General features: G+C 43.5%; 2 protein-coding genes and 1 pseudogene across 2 annotated transcripts in view; 2 read left to right on the plus strand and 1 right to left on the minus strand.

Annotated features, from left to right (window-relative positions):
- Window positions 1–1,036: 1,036 nt before the first annotated feature.
- On the plus strand, window positions 1,037–2,719 carry LOC147981028 (uncharacterized; annotated as a pseudogene).
- A 209-nt stretch (window positions 2,720–2,928) lies between these two features.
- LOC147981029 (uncharacterized) lies at window positions 2,929–4,292 on the plus strand. The gene is made up of 2 exons (XM_087517012.1): window positions 2,929–3,762; window positions 3,843–4,292. The coding sequence occupies exons 1-2, from the start codon at window positions 2,929–2,931 to the stop codon at window positions 4,290–4,292; spliced, it is 1,284 nt and encodes a 427-aa protein (XP_087373138.1).
- A 2,228-nt stretch (window positions 4,293–6,520) lies between these two features.
- The window catches only part of LOC147981030 (uncharacterized), a 43,809-nt gene continuing 30,182 nt past the window's right edge, over window positions 6,521–20,147 (minus strand). The window contains exon 3 of the mRNA XM_087517013.1: window positions 6,521–6,697. Within this exon, the coding sequence (XP_087373139.1) occupies window positions 6,521–6,697 (177 nt within the window). The remainder of the gene's footprint in view (window positions 6,698–20,147) is intronic.

The following is a 20,147-nucleotide window of genomic DNA, read 5'->3' on the forward strand; positions in this document are numbered from 1 at the left end:
CAATCCGACGGGAAGCCAACACATCGGGTCATCCTACGATGGCGTATAGTGAGATCCACTTTTCTTTGCTCTTCCCCTTCCCGTTCTCCATTCAATGAGTACTCCCATTCAATTGCGTTGCTAGTGTACTCTAGGGTTAGGGTCCATGTTGCTCTATCCTATCAGATGGAGTGGATGCTGTGGATTTGTTGTCATGTGCTGTAGGGTTGACATAATTTAGATTAGTTCAGATTCTGTGATTTGTTTCTCCTGTGCCCTAGGGTTGACATTTTTAGATTAGTTGACAAATAAGCTGATTTAGTTGATTTTATAAACGAGCAACAAAGTTATCCGGGTATAGTATATGATTATGATATTATTAACTTAGAAAAATGCATGTTTGTGCTTTGTTATTCAGTTTATTTTAGGTACACTGTTAATTGGAGTGAAGTTAGACATTTGGTTAGCTTCACTGTTAAATGAGTTATCTTATTATCTGCTTTATAAGTGACAAAGGATTGTATTAGTGCACTGACATGAGTTGTTTCATTAGTGTTATTCAGTTATAATTAAGCACTTATACTGCTCTGTATTTTATATTATTTGCAGTCTAGATGATGAGGTTTTGGAATTGAGGATGCATTTCCATGATAGAGACAATATTGAGAGATCTATGATGATGTCAGGCATAACATTTTACAACCTAGTAGCATTGATAGAAACAGAAGGTTATGGATTTAAAGATTACATGTACTATGTCAGGGATCCTGGGCTAGGTATAGAAGGAATGGAAGAAATAGATGATGATGACAAGCTTGAGGAAATTCTAGACAACATAGCATTGTAAAATCAAAAGATATTGAATGTGACAGTTGTTAGGGCCAGTTCTCCCGATGCCGCAACTATAAAAACTAGCTTCAATGTTATTGAGCAGCAAATCCCTCTAGAAGAAATTGGAGAGCCCAAACTATATCAGATAGATGAAGGAGGCGTGTTGTTCAGTGCAGGATATGTGCATGTAGCAGCAGCAAGTTCAAAAGCAGCAGAACTGGAGCCAATGCCCATACAGTTTCAAACACAGCATAGCACAAACAATTTGGAGGAGCAACTTGCTTTAGGTTATGTACAAGTGGAAGAAAATCCTGTAAACAATTCAGAGGAGCAAATGGAAATTGAAAAGGTTATGGAGGAGACAAGGAGGAAGGAAATTCAAATGTTTAGGAAGAATAAGAAAAATAAAGAGAAGGACACTTCTTTGCAGAGAAAAGATGCAATGATGGTAATGAGGAGGACAATGATGATGATGATTTGGAAGAATATGGCGATATCCTTGCTAGGCTTGAGGAGATGAAAACACAGAGGGAAGATCCACTCCTTCATTTTGAAGGGGACATAGATGTTGAGGAAATGTATGAGACAGAGGAGGAGGATGCACTATATGAGCCTGAAAGTGAAGAAGAGGAGGAAGAGGATGAAGAGAGTACTCTGGAGGAAGAGAGTAATCTGGAGCAGGTAGGGCAAGATGGACAGAAGAAGAAAAAGGAGAAGAAACACAGAAAAGGCCCAACAAGCAGATCACATGCAAGTGTAGAGGTGTTATTTGAGGAGGACTAGATACCATCTTCTGATGAAGACAAGAAACCAATGGACTTGGGTGTGGAAGATGATGATGGTGCAGAGGCATTGGCATATGTTTTGCCCAATGGTAGGAAAAGCAGAGCTAAGAAGATGAAGAAAAGGTTATGGTATGATGAGAATAGAGCTCACCCAACTGAGCAATTTGTGAAGCATCTTTGCTTCATTGATGTGTACGAGTTCAGCAATGCACTTCAAACAATGCACATTGCACAGAACAGGAACTATGAGTACCATAGAAATTGCAGTGACAGGGTTATAGCACAATGCATAGATGAGACATGCCCTTTTTATATAGCAGCTTCTCAGATTGCAAATGAGAAGACTTTTACTATAAGGAAGCAATATGTGGTGCACACTTGTCCTTCTGTGTCAGAGAACACAAAAGTTACTGCTAAGTGGGTTGCAAAGTTTTGTGAGGAAGCAATCAGAAATGACCCATGCACAACAATCACTACTATAATTAACACTGCAAAGAGCAAGTATGGAGTGGAAATATCAACCCACATGGCATATAGGGCTAAGAAGGCAGCAAAGAATGTTGTGTTAGGAGATCAGAAGGCCCGGTACACCAGGATTAGGGATTATTTGCAGGTTGTGCTAGATACTAATCCAGGTTCAAGGTGTATAGTGACAACAAGACATTTGAGGGAGCATCCAAGCACAAACCCTAGGTTTCATGGATTATTCTATTGCCTAAATGGATGCAAAGAAGGGTTTCTGAGTGGCTGCAGACCATTCATAGGTAATTCCTTGGTATCTAATGTGTGTTTGAATAATGTGTGTTTTCAAATAGTTTGCCTAATGTGTTAACTTGTTATAGGTCTGGATGGATGCTTCATAAAGCTCACTACTGGTCAACAGACCCTTGCTGCTACTGGAAGAGATGGGAACAATAATATATTTCCCATTGCTTTTGGAATTGTTGATAAGGAGGACACATATTCCTGGACTTGGTTTCTGTATCAGCTGAAGGTAGCACTAGGTGGCCAATCTGGGAAGTTTGGCAACTACACAATAATTTCTGATAGGCAGAAGGTAATGAAATCCACTTGTGCTAGCTTTCATTTAGTTCTTTCTAGTAGTTACTTGCATTTAGGTGTAGCTACTTTCTGTACACAATCATTTAGTTCTTTCTAGTAGTTACACAATCATTTAGGTGTAGTCACTAAGTTAGCTTTACTTAAATTCACACAGGGCCTGCTTAAAGCCATAAACAGAGTCTTTCCCAATTGTCCACAAAGGTTTTGCCTCAGGGACATTTACCAGAACTTTCAAAATGCTGGGTTTAGAGGGCCAGAATTGAAGAAATACATGGATGAAGCAAGTTACTCATACACCGAACATGGTTATAATGTTGCAATGGAGGAGTTGAAGAGAGAGTGTGAGGCAGCATGGGCTTGGCTTAGTAAAATCCCAAAGCACACTTGGGCCAGACATGCCATGAACACAAATTGCAAAACAGACTTAGTAGTTAACAACTTAAGTGAGGTTTTCAACAAGTGGGTTCTAGATGTGAGGGCTAAGCCAATAAGGACCATGGTTGATGGAATTAGAACAAAATTAATGGTCAAGTTTAATACAAATAGAACCAAGACTCAGACTGTCAGATGGGAGATTTTTCCAACATATGCAGAGAAATTGGAGGAAGCAAAGAAGTGGTCTAGAAACTGCCAATCATTGATGGCTGGCCCCAACCTTTTCCAAGTTACTAGTGAGGAGAGAACATATGCTGTCAACCTAGCACAAAGGACTTGTGGTTGTAATAAGTGGGATATGACAACAGTTCCTTGCAATCATGCTGTTTCTGCTATACACAAGGCTAAGCTTCAGCCAGAGGACTTTGTTCATGATTTATTCAAAAAACCTATGTACCTGGCAGCTTACAGTCCTATAATATATCCTGTACCTGGCCCTGACATGTGGCCAAGGACAGATAGTTTGGACATTGAGGATCCTATTTTCAAAGAACACAAGGGCAGAGCACCGACTAAGAGGAGAAAGGGCCAATTTGAGAAGCCAGCTCCCAAAGACACTTCAAGAATGGCCTCAATTACCTGCTCCAACTATAAAAAGGTGGGCCATAGGTACACCAATTGCCATGATGCTCTAAAGCCTGCACTTGCTATGAGAAAGAACAAACATCAGGTAACCACTCTGCTATGAGAAAGACTAAATTTGTTGTTACTTTGTTGCTTACTAATATTAAACTACTTGTTTCATTACAGCCAAGCACCAGCTCTTACCCACCTGATAGTAGAAGCACACCAGCACCAGCAAGGACTGCACCCTCTGCTGCTGCCAGTCCAGCTCCAGCAAGGACTGCAACCTCTGCTGCTGCCAATGCTGGTGGATCATCAAGGAGGGCAACATCTGCTGCCAGTCCAGCTGCAGCAAGGAGGGCAACATCTGCTGCTGCTCCAGCTAGGAGGCAGCCAGCTGCTCCAGCTGCTCCCAAGGGTAAGGCAGCAGCTAGTAAATCTTCATCATCTACTCCCAAGAGTAAGGCACCAGCTACTCCCAAGGGTAAGACACCAGCAACCAGATATTCATCAGCTGCTACAAAGGGACCAAGGTTAGCTTTCATGCCTCCAAGACCAAGTGATGGTTCCCAGAGAGTCAGGAAGCCCAGCAACAGAATGAAGGATTACTTGACTGCCTCTGGTGCAAAATGGTGATGATTTGGTTGTGCTGATGTCTTATCAAACTATGGCATTTTGGTTCTGTTGTGAAACTATATTGTGTTGTTCTGCTACTCCAGTTATGCTACTCCAGTGTTGATGGTGATTTGGTTGTGTTGATGTTGTATCAAACTTTGGAATTCTAGTAGTCCTGTGATGCTCAACTGTTATGATCAATTTGTGTCAAACTATGGCAGTAGTACTGCTGATACTGTGATACTCTTGATGCTGTGATAGTCTTGATGCTGTGATATTCTCGATGCCTACTTGATGCCTCGACGTCGATAAAAAGCCAAAAACCCATCACTTGGCCTACTTGATGCCTCGACGTCGACAAAAAGCCAAAAACCCATCACTTGACCCTACTTGATGCCTCGGCGTCGATAAAGAGCCAAAAACCCTAACTTGGCCTACTTGATGCCTCAGCGTCGATAAAGGGCCAAAAACCCTAACTTGGCCTACTTGATGCCTCGGCGTCGATAAAAAGCCAAAAACCCTAACTTGGCGTACTTGATGCCTCGACGTTGATAAAAAGCCAAAACCCATCACTTGGCCTACTTGATGCCTCGACATCGACAAAAAGCCAAAAACCCATCACTTGACCCTACTTGATGCCTCGGCGTCGATAAAGAGCCAAAAACCCTAACTTGGCCTACTTGATGCCTCTGCGTCGATAAAAATCCAAAAACACTAACTTGGCCTACTTGATGCCTCAACGTCGATAAAAAGCCAAAAACCCTAACTTGGCCTACTTGATGCCTCTGCGTCGATAAAAAGCCAAAAACCCTAACTTGGCCTACTTGATGCCTCAACGTCGATAAAGAGCCCAAAACCCTAACTTGGCCTACTTGATGCCTCGGCGTCGATAAAGAGCCAAAAACCCTAACTTGGCCTACTTGATGCCTCCGCATCGATAAAGAGCCAAAAACCCTAACTTGGCCTACTTGATGCCTCAGCGTCGATAAAGAGCCAAAAACCCTAACTTGGCCTACTTGATGCCTCGGCATCGATAAAAAGCCAAAAACCCTAACTTGGCCTACTTGATGCCTCGGCGTCGATAAAAAGCCAAAAACCCTAACTTGGTCTACTTGATGGCTCGGCGTCGATAAAGAGCCAAAAACCCTAACTTGGCCTACTTGATGCCTCAGCGTCGATAAAGAGCCAAAAACCCTAACTTGGCCTACTTGATGCCTCGGCGTCAATAAAAAGCCAAAAACCCTAACTTGGCCTAGTTGATGCCTCGGCATCCATAAAAAGCCAAAAACAACCCAAATTGACCCTACTTAACTCAGAATCATCAGTTGAATAGGAACATAGAAAATTTTTCATTATTTTATAAAGGATGAGATCAATTCGGAAGCACTTTTTCTTATTCTAGCAGACAGAATTCCTTTGGTCTAATTTAGGACTTTCAAATCTATTTTAATTGGTTGAAAGGCTTGAAAGAAAACGTAGTTTTGGGGGGATTATACCTGTTGGTACCGGATTCCAAAAATTTGTGCATCGTTCCCCACAAGACAAGAACCTTTATTTCGAAATAAAAAAATCTATTCGCGTCGGAAATGAGAGATTTTTTGTTTCTCCATACATAATTAGTTTCTTCAGATTCTGACGTAACAAACAATTTTTATGATTCTACTAAAGCAAAAATCATCATTTGCAAACAGATTACTTAAGATAACATTAACCAGCTCTAAATACCACCAAATTCAGCACTAGTTCAAATCCATACATAATCATAGTTTGACATTCAGCACTAGTTCAAATAGCACCACATTCACCACTAGTTCAAATGCAAACATCTTACTTAAGATTACATATCCATAGTTCAGGAGTACTCATAGTTAATAGAATTTAAACTACTATCATTACAACAAATGCCAAACCACACCCTGCAAAAGGTCAGCAAATGCCAAATGATATTGCCCATTCTTCTCTTGCATTGCTTATCCATTTATGATGGCCTTGATCCCCTCCAGCTTCACATTGCTCTCTTCAACTGTCTTCTTGAGCTCATCAATGTGGACCTGCAAATTCTTCTTCTCTTCAGCTAGCTTCAACTTCATGTTCCTAATGATAGTACCTTGAGCAGCTGCTATGTTCTTCAAAGTGTCATACTTCTCCTGCAACTTGGTTGTTTCAGCATCTTTCATTTCTATCACTGCCCTCTGCTCCTAGGCATCCATAAGTGCATTGACATCTTCAACCAACTTCTCATAGCTGGCCTAGAGTTTCTTCTTCTCTTGTGTCAGGTCATGAACAGTAAATGAATGCATCAGACATTCCTCATTCCTGTCCATCTTACTCTGTTCATACATAGACCACAACTTGGACAGTGCATTCTCAAGGGTAGTGGGCCAAGATGGATGAATCCATTCTACTAGTCCACAGTTTTTACCTTCCTGGAAAAAGAGTATTAACAAAATGAATTACATAATAGTGACTTGCTTACAATGATAGGCTAGATTACTTTATACTAAAATTCAGATCATGCTCTAAAGTAAACAACTACTAAGTAAACAATGCTGGTGTGCTAACCCATGAATATTCTGTCCTAAAATAAGCTAACATGGCAGATCCAAACTAAAAAATGTTGGTCTGCTGATACGTCTCCAACGTATCTATAATTTTTTTATTGCTCCATGCTATATTATCTACTGTTTTGGGCAATATTGGGCTTTATTTTCCACTTTTATATTATTTTTGGGACTAACCTATTGACCGGAGGCCCAGCCCAGATTTGCTGTTTTATGCCTATTTCAGTGTTTTGAAGAAAAGGAACATCAAATGGAGTCGAAACGGAATGAAATCAACTGGAGAAGTTATTTTTGGAAGGAAACCTACCGGATAGACTTGAACCCTACGTCAGAAGATGAAGGATGAGCTCACGAGGGTAGGGGGCGCACCTACCCCCCTGGGGCGCGCCCCCTGCCTCATGGCCACCCCTTCGGTCCACCGACGTACTCCTTTCACCCATATATACCCACGTATCCTAAAACTTCCAGAACAGAGATTAGATCGGGAGTTCCGCCGCCAGAAGCCTCCGTAGCCACCGAAAACCAATCTAGACCCGTTCCGGCACCCTGTCGGAAGGGGCTATCCTTCTCCGGTGGCCATCTTCATCATCCCGATGCTCTCCATGACGAGGAGGGAGTATTTCTCCCTTGGGGCTGAGGGTATGTGCCAGTAGCTATGTGTTTGATCTCTCTCTCTCTCGTGTTCTTGATTTGGCATGATTTTTGATGTATCGCGAGCTTTGCTATTATATTTGGATCCTATGATGTTTTCTCCCCCCTCTACTCTCTTGTAATGGATTAAGTTTCCCCTTTGAAGTTATCTTATCGGATTGAGTCTTTAAAGATTTGAGAACACTTGATGTATGTCTTGCCGTGCATATCTGTGGTGACAATGGGATATCACGTGATTAACTTGATGTATGTTTTTGTGATCAACTTGCGGGTTCCGCCCATGAACCTATGCATAGGGGTTGGCACACGTTTTCGTCGTGATTCTCCGGTGGAAACTTTGGGGCACTCTTTGAGGTCCTTTGTGTTGGTTGAATAGATGAATCTGAGATTGTGTGATGCATATCGTATAATCATGCCCACGGATACTTGAGGTGACGTTGGAGTATCTAGGTGACATTAGGGTTTTGTTGATTTGTATCTCAAGGTGTTATTCTAGTACGAACTCTAGGGCTGTTTGTGACACTTATAGGAATAGCCCACCGGATTGATTGGAAAGAATAACTTTGAGGTGGTTTCGTACCCTACCATAATCTCTTCGTTTGTTCTCCGCTATTAGTGACTTTGGAGTGACTCTTTGTTGCATGTTAGAGGGATAGTTATGTGATCCAATTATGTTATTATTGTTGAGAGGACTTGCACTAGTGAAAGTATGAACCCTAGGCCTTGTTTCCACACATTGCAATACCGTTTACGCTCACTTTTATCACTTGTTACCTTGCTGTTTTTATAATTTCAGATTAAAAATACCTTTATCTACTATCCATATACCACTTGTATCACCATCTCTTCGCCGAACTAGTGCACCTATACAATTTACCATTGTATTGGGTGTGTTGGGGACACAAGAGACTCTTTGTTATTTGGTTGCAGGGTTGCTTGAGAGAGACCATCTTCATCCTACGCCTCCCACGGATTGATAAACCTTAGGTCATCCACTTGAGGGAAATTTGCTACTGTCCTACAATCCTCTGCAGTTGGAGGCCCAACAACGTCTACAAGAACAAGGTTGTGTAGTAGACATCAAGCTCTTTTCTGGCGCTGTTGCCAGGGAGGTTAGCGCTTGAAGGTATATCTTTAGATCTTGCAATCGAGTCTTTTAGTTTCTTCTTTTATCACTAGTTTAGTTTATAAAAGAAAACTATAAAAAAATGGAATTGAGTTTGTCTCATACGCTTCATCTTTTTAATATCTTTCGTGAGTATGATGGAAAGGATAAATGTGCTCAAGTGCTAGAAGAAGAGATCTCTAAAATGTTTGGCACTAAATATTTGAATGATGAGCATGATTGCAATGTTGTTAGTATGAATTCTTTGAATATCCATGATGCTAATGATGATTGCACTAGTTATGATGAAAATGCCTCCTATAAACATGTCAATTTTTGTGGAGTAGACTGGGTTTGCAAGTACACACCAAATTGGGAAGATAGATATTGCAAGAGGCATAAGTACTTAGAAACCAAATTGTTGCAAGTAGAGCTAGATGAATGTGCTAAAAATTTATCTTTTCTTAGCCCTACTTGTGAACTTTGCAATGAACGTGATCATTTTAGTACCCAATGCAAATTGTTTCATGAGTGTATCGTGTCCAAAAATTGTGATGAGTTGATTTCCCTTACACATCATAATGAACTTAGTTTGCTCTTGGGTTATGAAGAAATTAAACGTAGAACTAAGGATATTCCAAAATTTGCCCTTGATAAAGTTCTTCATTTTGATCTAGAGAAAATATGTATTGTGCGGTGAATTGCATTGAAAATCCTTATATTGCCAATTACATAAAGAAAAGAAAAGAAATAGAAGATGAAGAGAATGCTAACGAAAGGGAAGAGACTTCCCAATATTCTCCTATTATTTCTTATGATGAATCAGGTAACGAAGTGGAGCCCTCTATTCAACCGATCTCATTAATAAGGAGCTCCAAAAAGATGATTGAACCCACACATGATGTGGTGAAGAAGAAGAAAAGAAAAAGGAAGAGAGGTAAAAAGGTATCTCTCCCAAATAAAGTTGCTCCTATTATTGTTGTGCCTCATGAAAATGATACACTTGATGATGATCTCGTTATGCCTATTGCTTGTTGTGATGATTATGATTGGGAAGATAATGACACTTCTTATGATCTTGAAAATCTTTTTGGCACTTGCTTGGAAGAAGATTATAATTATTATACTATTGGTGCTATCTATACTATTAATGATGAGAGTGATTATGCTTATGATATGAAAAGGCCCAAGCTTGGGGAAGCTATGTTTGATGAGGATGACATATTTGAGAATATATTTGCTGCAATTAATGTTTGTCCCAAGCTTGGGGATGCTATGTGTTGGGGAACGTAGCAGAATTTTGAAAATTTCTACGCATCACCAAGATCAATCTATGGAGTCATCTAGCAACGAGGGAGAGGGGAGTGCATCTACATACCCTTGTAGATCGCGAGCGGAAGCGTTCAAGAGAACGGGGTTGATGGAGTCGTACTCGTCGTGATCCAAATCACCGATGAACTAGTGCCGAACGGACGACACCTCCGCGTTCAACACACGTACGGTTGGGAAGACGTCTCCTCCTTCTTGATCCAGCAAGGGGGAAGGAGAGGTTGATGGAGATCCAGCAGCACGACGGCGTGGTGGTGGAAGCAACGGTGATCTCGGCAGGGCTTCGCCAAGCTCAGCGAGAGGGAGAGGTGTCACGGGAGGGAGAGGGAGGCGCCAGGGGCTAGGGTGTGGCTGCCCTCCCTCCCCCCACTATATATAGGACCTCTAGGGGGGCGCCGTCCCTAGGAGATGAGATCTCCAAGGGGGGCAGCGGCCAAGGGGGGTGGCTTGCCCCCCAAGCCAAGTGGGGCACCCCCCACCCGTAGGGTTTCCAACCCTAGGCACAGGGGGAGGCGCAGGGGGGGCGCACCAGCCCACCAGGGGCTGGTTCCCCTCCCACTTCAGCCCATGGGGTCCTCCGGGATAGGTAGCCCCACCCAGTGGACCCCCGGGACCCTTCCGGTGGTCCCGGTACAATACCGGTGACCCCCGAAACTTTCCCGATGGCCGAAACTTGACTTCCTATATATAAATCTTCACCTCCGGACCATTCCGGAACTCCTCGTGATGTCCGGGATCTCATCCGGGACTCCGAACAACTTTCGGGTTACCGTATACTAATATCTCAACAACCCTAGCGTCACCGAACCTTAAGTGTGTAGACCCTACGGGTTCGGGAGACACGCAGACATGACCGAGATGACTCTCCGGTCAATAACCAACAGCGGGATCTGGATACCCATGTTGGCTCCCACATTCTCCTCAATAATCTCATCAGATGAACCACGATGTCGAGGATTCAATCAATCCCGTATACAATTCCCTTTGTCAATCGGTAAGTTACCTGCCCGACACTCGATCGTCGGTATCCCAATACCTCGTTCAATCTCGTTACCGGCAAGTCACCTTACTCCTACCGTAATGCATGATCCCGTGATCAACCACTTGGTCACATTGAGCTCATTATGATGATGCATTACCGAGTGGGCCCAGAGATACTTCTCCGTCATACGGAGTGACAAATCCCAGTCTCGATTCATGCCAACCCAACAGACACTTTCGGAGATACCCGTAGTGCACCTTTATAGTCAGCCAGTTACGTTGTGAGGTTTGGCACACCCAAAGTACTCCTATGGTATCCGGGAGTTGCACAATCTCATGGTCTAAGGAAATGATACTTGACATTCAGAAAAGCTCTAGCAAACGAACTACACGATCTTTGAGCTATGCTTAGGATTGGGTCTTGTCCATCACATCATTCTCCTAATGCTGTGATCCCGTTATCAATGACATCCAATGTCCATAGTCAGGAAACCATGACTATCTTTTGATCAACGAGCTAGTCAACTAGAGGCTCACTAGGGACGTGTTGTGGTCTATCTATTCACACATGTATTACGATTTCCGGATAACACAATTATAGCATGAACAATAGACAATTATCATGAACAAGGAAATATAATAATAACCATTTTATTATTGCCTCTAGGGCATATTTCCAACAGTCTCCTACTTGCACTAGAGTCAATAAAGTAGTTACATTGTGATGAATCGAACACCCATAGAGTTCTGGTGTTGATCATGTTTTGCTCTAGGGAGAGGTTTAGTCAACGGATCTGCCACATTCATGTCCGTATGTACTTTACAAATATCTATGTCTCCATTTTGAACACTTTCACAAATGGAGTTGAAGCGATGCTTGATATGCCTGGTCTTCCTGTGAAACCTGGGCTCCTTGGCAAGGGCAATAGCTCCAGTGTTGTCACAGAAGAGAGTCATCGGGCCTGATGCATTGGGAATGACTCCTAGGTCGACAATGAACTCCTTCACCCAGATTGTTTCTTGTGCTGCCTCCGAGGCTGCCATGTACTCCGCTTCACATGTAGATCCCGCCACAACGCTTTGCTTGCAACTGCACCAGCTTACTGCCCCACCATTCAAAATATACACGTATCCGGTTGTTGGAAATATGCCCTAGAGGCAATAATAAATTGGTTATTATTATATTTCCTTGTTCATGATAATCGTTTATTATCCATGCTAGAATTGTATTGATAGGAAACTCAGATACATGTGTGGATACATAGACAACACCATGTCCCTAGTAAGCCTCTAGTTGACTAGCTCGTTGATTAATAAGATGGTTACGGTTTCCTGACCATGGACATTGGATGTCGTTGATAATGGGATCACATCATTAGGAGAATGATGTGATGGACAAGACCCAATCCTAAGCCTAGCACAAGATCGTGTAGTTCGTTTGCTAAAGCTTTTCTAATGTCAAGTATCATTTCCTCAGACCATGAGATTGTGCAACTCCCGGATACCGTAGGAGTGCTTTGGGTGTGCCAAACATCACAACGTAACTGGGTGGCTATAAAGGTACACTACAAGTATCTCTGAAAGTGTCTGTTGGGTTGGCACGAATCGAGACTGGGATTTGTCACTCCGTGTAAATGGAGAGGTATCTCTGGGCCCACTCGGCAGGACATCATCATAATGTGCACAATGTGACCAAGGAGTTGATCACGGGATGATGTGTTACGGAATGAGTAAAGAGACTTGCCAGTAACGAGATTGAACAAGGTATCGGATACCGAAGATCGAATCTCGGGCAAGTACAATACCGCTGGACAAAGGGAAATGTATACGGGATTGATTGAATCCTTGACATCGTGGTTCATCCGATGAGATCATCGTGGAACATGTGGGAGCCAACATGGGTATCCAGATCCCGTTGTTCGTTATTGGCCGGAGAGTTGTCTCGATCATGTCTGCATGGTTCCCGAACCCGTAGGGTCTACACACTTAAGTTTCGGTGACGCTAGAGTTGTTATGGGAAATAGTATGTGGTTACCGAAGGTTGTTCGGAGTCCCGGATGAGATCCTGGACATGAAGAGGAGCTCCGGAATGGTCTGGAGGTGAAGATCGGTATATTGGACAAAGGGTATTGGAGTCCGGAATTGTTCCGGGGGTACCAGGTGATGACCAACGTGTCCGAAAGGGGTTTCGGAGGCCCCGGCAAGCGTTGGGGGGCCTTATGGGCCAAGGGGAGAGGGCACATCAGCCCACTAAGGGGCTGAGCGCCACTCCCACCCCATCTCACGTAACCAGGAGAGGTGGGGGCGCCACCCCTAGGGCAGCCGCCCCTCCCGGCTTGGGGGGCAAGTTTCCTAGGGGGTGGGGGCGCACAAACCCATCTAGGGTTTCCCCTATGGCCGCCGCCCCTCCCCTAGGGAACCCTAGGGCGCCTCCCCTCCTCCCTTCCCCCTATATATAGTGAGGGAGAGAGAGGGTAGCCACACCCTTCCCCTGATGCAGCCCTCTTCCTCCTCCAACACCTCATCCTCCTTCGTAGTGCTTGGCGAAGCCCTACCGGAGAACCACGAGCTCCATCACCACCACGCCGTCGTGCTATCGGAGTTTTCCCTCGACTTCTCCTCTCACCTTGTTGGATCAAGAAGGAGGATACGTCTCCCAACCGTACGTGTGTTGAACGCGAAGGTGCCGTCCGTTCGGCGCTAGGATCATCGGTGATTTGGATCACGACGAGTACGACTCCATCAACCCCGTTCACTTGAACGCTTCCGCTTAGCGATCTACAAGGGTATGTAGATGCACTCTCCTTCCCCTCGTTGCTAGATTACTCCATAGATTGATCTTGGTGATGCGTAGAAAATTTTAAATTTCTGCTACGATCCCCAACAGTGGCATCATGAGCTAGGTCTATGCGTAGTTTCTATGCATGAGTAGAACACAAAGTAGTTATGGGCGTGGATTTTGTCAATTTACTTGCCATTACTAGTCTTATCTTGATTCGGCGGCATCGTGGGATGAAGCGGCCCGGACCGACCTTACACGTACTCTTACGTGAGACAGGTTCCACTGAATGACATGCTCTAGTTGCATAAGGTGGCTAGCGGGTGTCTGTCTCTCCCACTTTAGTCGGATCGGATTCAATGAAAAGGTTCCTTATGAAGGGTAAATAGAAATTGGCATATCACGTTGTGGTTTTGGCGTAGGTAAGAAACGTTCTTGCTAAGAAACCTATAGCAGCCACGTAAAAATTTGCAACAACAATTAGAGGACGTCTAACTTGTTTTTGCAGCATATAGCGTGTGATGTGATATGGCCAAAAAGGATGTGATGAATGATATATGTGATGCATGAGATTGATCATGTTCTTGTAATAGGAATCACGACTTGCATGTCGATTAGTATGACAACCGGCAGGAGCCATAGGAGTTGTCTTAATTTATTTATGACATGCATGTCAACATAAACATCATGTAATTACTTTACTTTATTGCTAACCGTTAGCCATAGTAGTAGAAGTAATAGTTGGCGAGACAACTTCACGAAGACACGATGATGGAGATCATGGTGTCATGCCGGTGACGACGATGATCATGGAGCCCCGAAGATGGAGATCAAAAGGAGCAAATGATATTGGCCATATCATGTCACTATTTGATTGCATGTGATGTTTATCATGTTTTACATCTTATTTGCTTAGAACGACGGTAGCTTCAATAAGATGATCCCTCACTAAAATTTCAAGAAAAGTGTTCTCCCTAACTGTGCACCGTTGCGAAGGTTCGTTGTTTCGAAGCACCATGTGATGATCGGGTGTGATAGATTCTAACGTTTGAATACAACGGGTGTTGACGAGCCTAGCATGTACAGAAATGGCCTCGGAAGACATGCGAAACACTTAGGTTGACTTCACGAGCCTAGCATGTATAGACATGGCCTCGGAACACGGAAGACCGAAAGGTCGAACATGAGTCGTATAGAAGATACGATCAACATGAGATGTTCACTGTTGATGACTAGTCCGTCTCACGTGATGATCGGACACGGCCTAGTCGATTCGGATCATGTTTCACTTAGATGACTAGAGGGATGTCTATCTGAGTGGGAGTTCATCAAATAATTTGATTAGATGGACTCAATTATTATGAACATAGTCTAAATTGTCTTTGCAAATATGTTGTAGATAAATAGCTCACGTTGTAGCTCCCTGTTTCAATACGTTCCTAGAGAAAGATTAAGTTGAAAGATATTGTAAGCAATGATGCGGATTGGGTCCGTAGTCCGAGGAGTGTCCTCACTGCTACACAGAAGGCTTACGTCTTTGATGCACCGCTCGATGTGCAAACCCCCACAACATCGTCTGTGGATGTTGTGAACACCTGACAGACACATCCTGATGACTACTTGATAGTTTAGTGCACCATACTTTACGGCTTAGAATCGGGATTCCAATGACGTTTTGAACGCCATAGAACATATGTTCCAAGAGATAAAATTGGGATTTCAGGCTCATGCCCGTGTTGAGAGGTGTGAGACCTCTAACAAGTTCTTTTGCCAACAAGATGGAGGAGAACAGCTCAGCTAATGAGCACGTGCTCAGAATGTCTGGGTGCTACAATCACTTAAATCAAGTGGGAGTTAAACTTCTAGATAAGATAGTGATTGATAGAATTCTCTAGCCACTATCACTAAGCTACTAGATCTTCCTGATGAACTATGACATGCAAGGGATGGAGTTGATCCCGGAGCTGTTCGCGGTGCTTAAGACCGCAAAAGGTAGAAATCAAAGAAGGAGCATCAAGTGTTGATGGTTTAACAGGACCACTGGTTTCAAGAAGGGCAAGGGCTAGAAGGGAAACTTCATGGATGGCAAACCAGTTGCCGCTCCAGTGAAGGAACCCAAGGTTGAACCCAAACCCGAGACTGAGTGCTTCTATTGAAAGGGGAACGGTCACTGGTAGCGGAATTACCCCAAATGCATGGTAGATAAGAAGGCTGGCAACTTCAACAAAGTATATACGTGTTATTAATGTGTACGTCACTAGTACTCCTGGTAGCACCTGGGTATTGGATACTGGTTCAGTTGCTATTATCGGTGACTTGAAGCAAAAGCTACGGACTAAACGGAGACTGGCTAAGGGCGAGGTGACGATGTGTGTTGGAAGTGTTTCCAAAGTTGATGAGATCACCATCGCACGCTCCATCTGCCTTCGGGATTAGTATTGAACCTAGATAAATTTTATCAGGTGTCTACGTTGAGCATGAATATGATTAGATCATGTTCATTGCAATACGGTCATTCATTTAAGTTAGAGAATAATGGTTATTCTGTTTACATGAATGATACCTTTCATGGTCATGCACCCTATGTGAATGGTTCATTGAATCTCGGTCGTGGTAATACACATGTTCACGCCAAAAGATGTAGAGGTAATAATAATAGTACCACTTTCTTGTGGCACTGCCGCTTAGGTCATATTGGCGTAAGATGCATGAAGAAACTCCATGTCGATGGATGTTTGGAGTCACTTGATTTTCAATCACTTGACACATGCGAGCCATGCCTCATGGGCAGGATGACTAAGACCCCGTTTTCAGGTACAATGAAACGGGCAAGTGACTTGTTGGAAATCATACATGCTGATGCGTGTGATCCAATTGAAGCGTGCGGTGGATATCGCTATTTTCTCATCTTCTATGACGATTTGAGTAAATATAGGTATATTTACTTAATGAAGCACAAGTCTGAAATGTTTGAAAAGTTCAAGCGATTTCAGAGTGAAGTTAAGAATCATCATAACAAAAAGATCATGTTCCTACGATCTGATCAAAAGGGGATTTTCTGAGTTATGAGTTTGGCAATCACTTAAGACATTGTGGAATTGTTTCACAGTTGAAGCCACCTGGAACACCACAGGGTAATGGTGTGTCCGGACGTCATAAATGAACCTTATGAGATATGGTGCGATCTATGATGTCTCTTACCGATCTACCGTTTTCATTTTGAGGTTATGCGTTAGAGACATCTGCATTCACTTTAGATAGGACACCATCTAAGTCCGTTGAGACGACGTCGTAAGAATATGGTTTGGCAAGAAACCAAAGTTGTCGTTTCTTAATGTTTGGGGCTGCGATGCTTAAGGCTTCAGCCGGAGAAGCTCGAACCCAAAGCGGACAAACACATCTTCATAGGATACCCAAGGGTGACAGTTGGGTATACCTTCTATCTCAGATCCGAGGGCAAATTGTTTGTCGCTAAGAACGGGTCCTTTCTCGAGAAGGAGTTTCTATCGAAAGAATTGAGTGGCAGGAAGATAGAACTTGATGAGGTTGTCGAACCTTTACTTCAACCAAAGAGTGACGCAACACAGAAAGATGTTTTCTATGGCGCCTACGTCTGTTGAATTGGAAGTTAATGATAGTGATCATGAAGCTTCGGATCAAGTTGCTATCGAACCTCATAGGTCGACAAGGATATGTACTACTCCTAAATGGTACGGTAATCCTGTCTTAGATATCATGTTGTTAGACAACAATGAACCTACGAGCTATGGAGAAGCGATGGTGGGCCCGTATTCCGACAAATGGTTAGAAGCCATGAAATCTGAGATAGGATCCATATATCAGAACAAAGTATGGACTTTGGTGGACTTGCCCGATGATTGGCAAGCCATTGAGATAAATGGGTCTTTAAGAAGAAGACGGACGTGGGCGGTAATGTTACCATCTATGAAGCTCGACTTGTGGGAAAGAGTCTTTTCACAAGTTCAAGGAGTTGACTACGATGAGAATTTCTCACCCGTAGCGATGCTTAAGTCTGTCGGAATCATGTTAGCATTAGCTGTATTTTTCGATTATGAAATCTTACAGATGGATGTCAAAACAAGTTTTCTTACCAGTTTTCGTAAGAAAAGTTGTATGTGATACAATAAAAGGTTTTGACGATCCTAAGGATGCTAAAAGGTATGCTGGCTCCAGCAATCCTTCTATGGACTAGAGCAAGCATCTCGGAATCGGAATATATGTTTTGATGGAGTGATCAAAGCTTTTAGGTTTATACAATGTTTGCTAGAAACTTGTGTTTACAAGAAAGTGAGTGGGAGCACTACAACATTTCTGATAAGTATATGTGGATGACATATTGCTGATTCGAAATAATGTAGAATTTCTGGAAAGCATAAACGGTTGTTTGAAGAGTGTTTTTCAAAGGAAGACCTGGATAAAGCTGCTTACAAATTGGGCATCAAGATCTATAGAGATAGATCAAGACGCCTGATGATGCTTTCAAAGAACGCACACCTTGACATGTTTTTGAAGGAGTTCAAAATAGATTAGTCAAAGAAGGGGTTCTTACCTGAGTTGTAAGGTGTGAAGTTGAGTAAGACTCAAAGCTTGACCACGGCAGAAGAAAGAGGAAGGACGAAGGTCGTCCCCTATGCTCTTGTCTATACGGTATGCCATGCTGAGTACCGCACCTGATGTGTGCCTTGCCACATGTCTGGCAAGAGGGTACAAAGGTGATCTAGGACTGGATCACCAGATAGCGGTCAAAATTATCCTTAGAAGAATAAGGAAATGTTTCTCGGTTATGGAGGTGATAAAGAGTTTGACGTAAAGAGTTACGTCGATGCAAGCTTAACATCTATCCGGATAGCTCTGAGTAGAGATACCGGATACGTATAATGGAGCAACAATTTGGAATAGCTCCAAGTGGAACGTGGTAGCAGCATCTACGATATGACATAAAGTTTTGCGAAATACATAGGGATCTGAATATGGCAAGACTCGTTGACTACAACCTCTCTCACAAGCATAACATGATTAAACCCAGAACTCTTTGAGTGTTTATCACATAGTGATGTGAACTAGATCATTGAGTCTAGTAGACTCTTGGATGTTGGTCACATGACGAAGTGACCTGTGAGTGTTAATCACATGGCGATGTGAACTAGATTATTGACTCTAGTGCAAGTGGGAGACTATTGGAAATATGCCCTAGAGGCAATAATAAATTGGTTATTATTATATTTCCTTGTTCATGATAATCGTTTATTATCCATGCTAGAATTGTATTGATAGGAAACTCAGATACATGTGTGGATACATAGACAACACCATGTCCCTAGTAAGCCTCTAGTTGACTAGCTCGTTGATCAATAAGATGGTTACGGTTTCCTGACCATGGACATTGGATGTCATTGATAACGGGATCACATCATTAGGAGAATGATGTGATGGAGAAGACCCAATCCTAAGCCTAGCACAAGATCGTGTAGTTCGTTTGCTAAAGCTTTTCTAATGTCAAGTATCATTTCCTTAGACCATGAGATTGTGCAACTCCCGGATACCGTAGGAGTTCTTTGGGTGTGCCAAACGTCACAACGTAACTGGGTGTCTATAAAGGTACACTATAGGTATCTCCGAAAGTGTCTGTTGGGTTGGCACGAATCGAGACTGGGATTTGTCACTCCGTGTAAATGGAGAGGTATCTCTGGGCCCACTCGGTAGGACATCATCATAATGTGCACAATGTGACCAAGGAGTTGATCACGGGATGATGTGTTACGGAACGAGTAAAGAGACTTGCCGGTAACGAGATTGAACAAGGTATCGGATACCGATGATCAAATCTCGGGCAAGTACAATACCTCTGGACGAAGGGAAATGTATACGGGATTGATTGAATCCTCGACATCATGGTTCATCCGATGAGATCATCGTGGAACATGTGGGAGCCAACATGGGTATCCAGATCCCGCTGTTCGTTATTGGCCGGAGAGTTGTCTCGGTCATGTCTGCATGGTTCCCGAACCCGTAGGGTCTACACACTTAAGGTTCAGTGACGCTAGAGTTGTTATGGGAAATAGTATGTGGTTACCGAAGGTTGTTCGGAGTCCCGGATGAGATCCCGGACATGACGAGGAGCTCCGGAATGGTCCGGAGGTGAAGATCGGTATATTGGACAAAGGGTATTGGAGTCCGGAATTGTTTCGGGGTTACCAGGTGATGACCAGCGTGTCCGAAAGGGGTTTCGGAGGCCCCGGCAAGCGTTGGGGGGCCTTATGGGCCAAGGGGAGAGGGCACATCAGCCCACTAAGGGGCTGAGCGCCCCTCCCACCCCATCTCACGTAACCAGGAGAGGTGGGGGCGCCACCCCTAGGGCAGCCGCCCCTCCCGGCTTGGGGGGCAAGTTTCCTAGGGGGTGGGGGTGCACAAACCCATCTAGGGTTTCCCCTGTGGCCGCCGCCCCTCCC

Source organism: Triticum urartu, chromosome 3A (genome assembly GCF_056163025.1).
Source record: "Triticum urartu cultivar PI428250 chromosome 3A, HENAU_Tu73, whole genome shotgun sequence".
Taxonomy (NCBI): domain Eukaryota; kingdom Viridiplantae; phylum Streptophyta; class Magnoliopsida; order Poales; family Poaceae; genus Triticum; species Triticum urartu.

What these genes read in the sequence shown, in the direction of transcription:
- LOC147981029 (XM_087517012.1), top strand. Translation starts at nt 2,929, where the DNA reads ATGGATGAAGCAAGTTACTCATACACCGAACATGGTTATAATGTTGCA. An exon ending in TGAGAAAGAACAAACATCAG is followed by an intron (nt 3,763 to 3,842) that starts GTAACCACTCTG and finishes GTTTCATTACAG; the next exon opens with CCAAGCACCAGCTCTTACCC.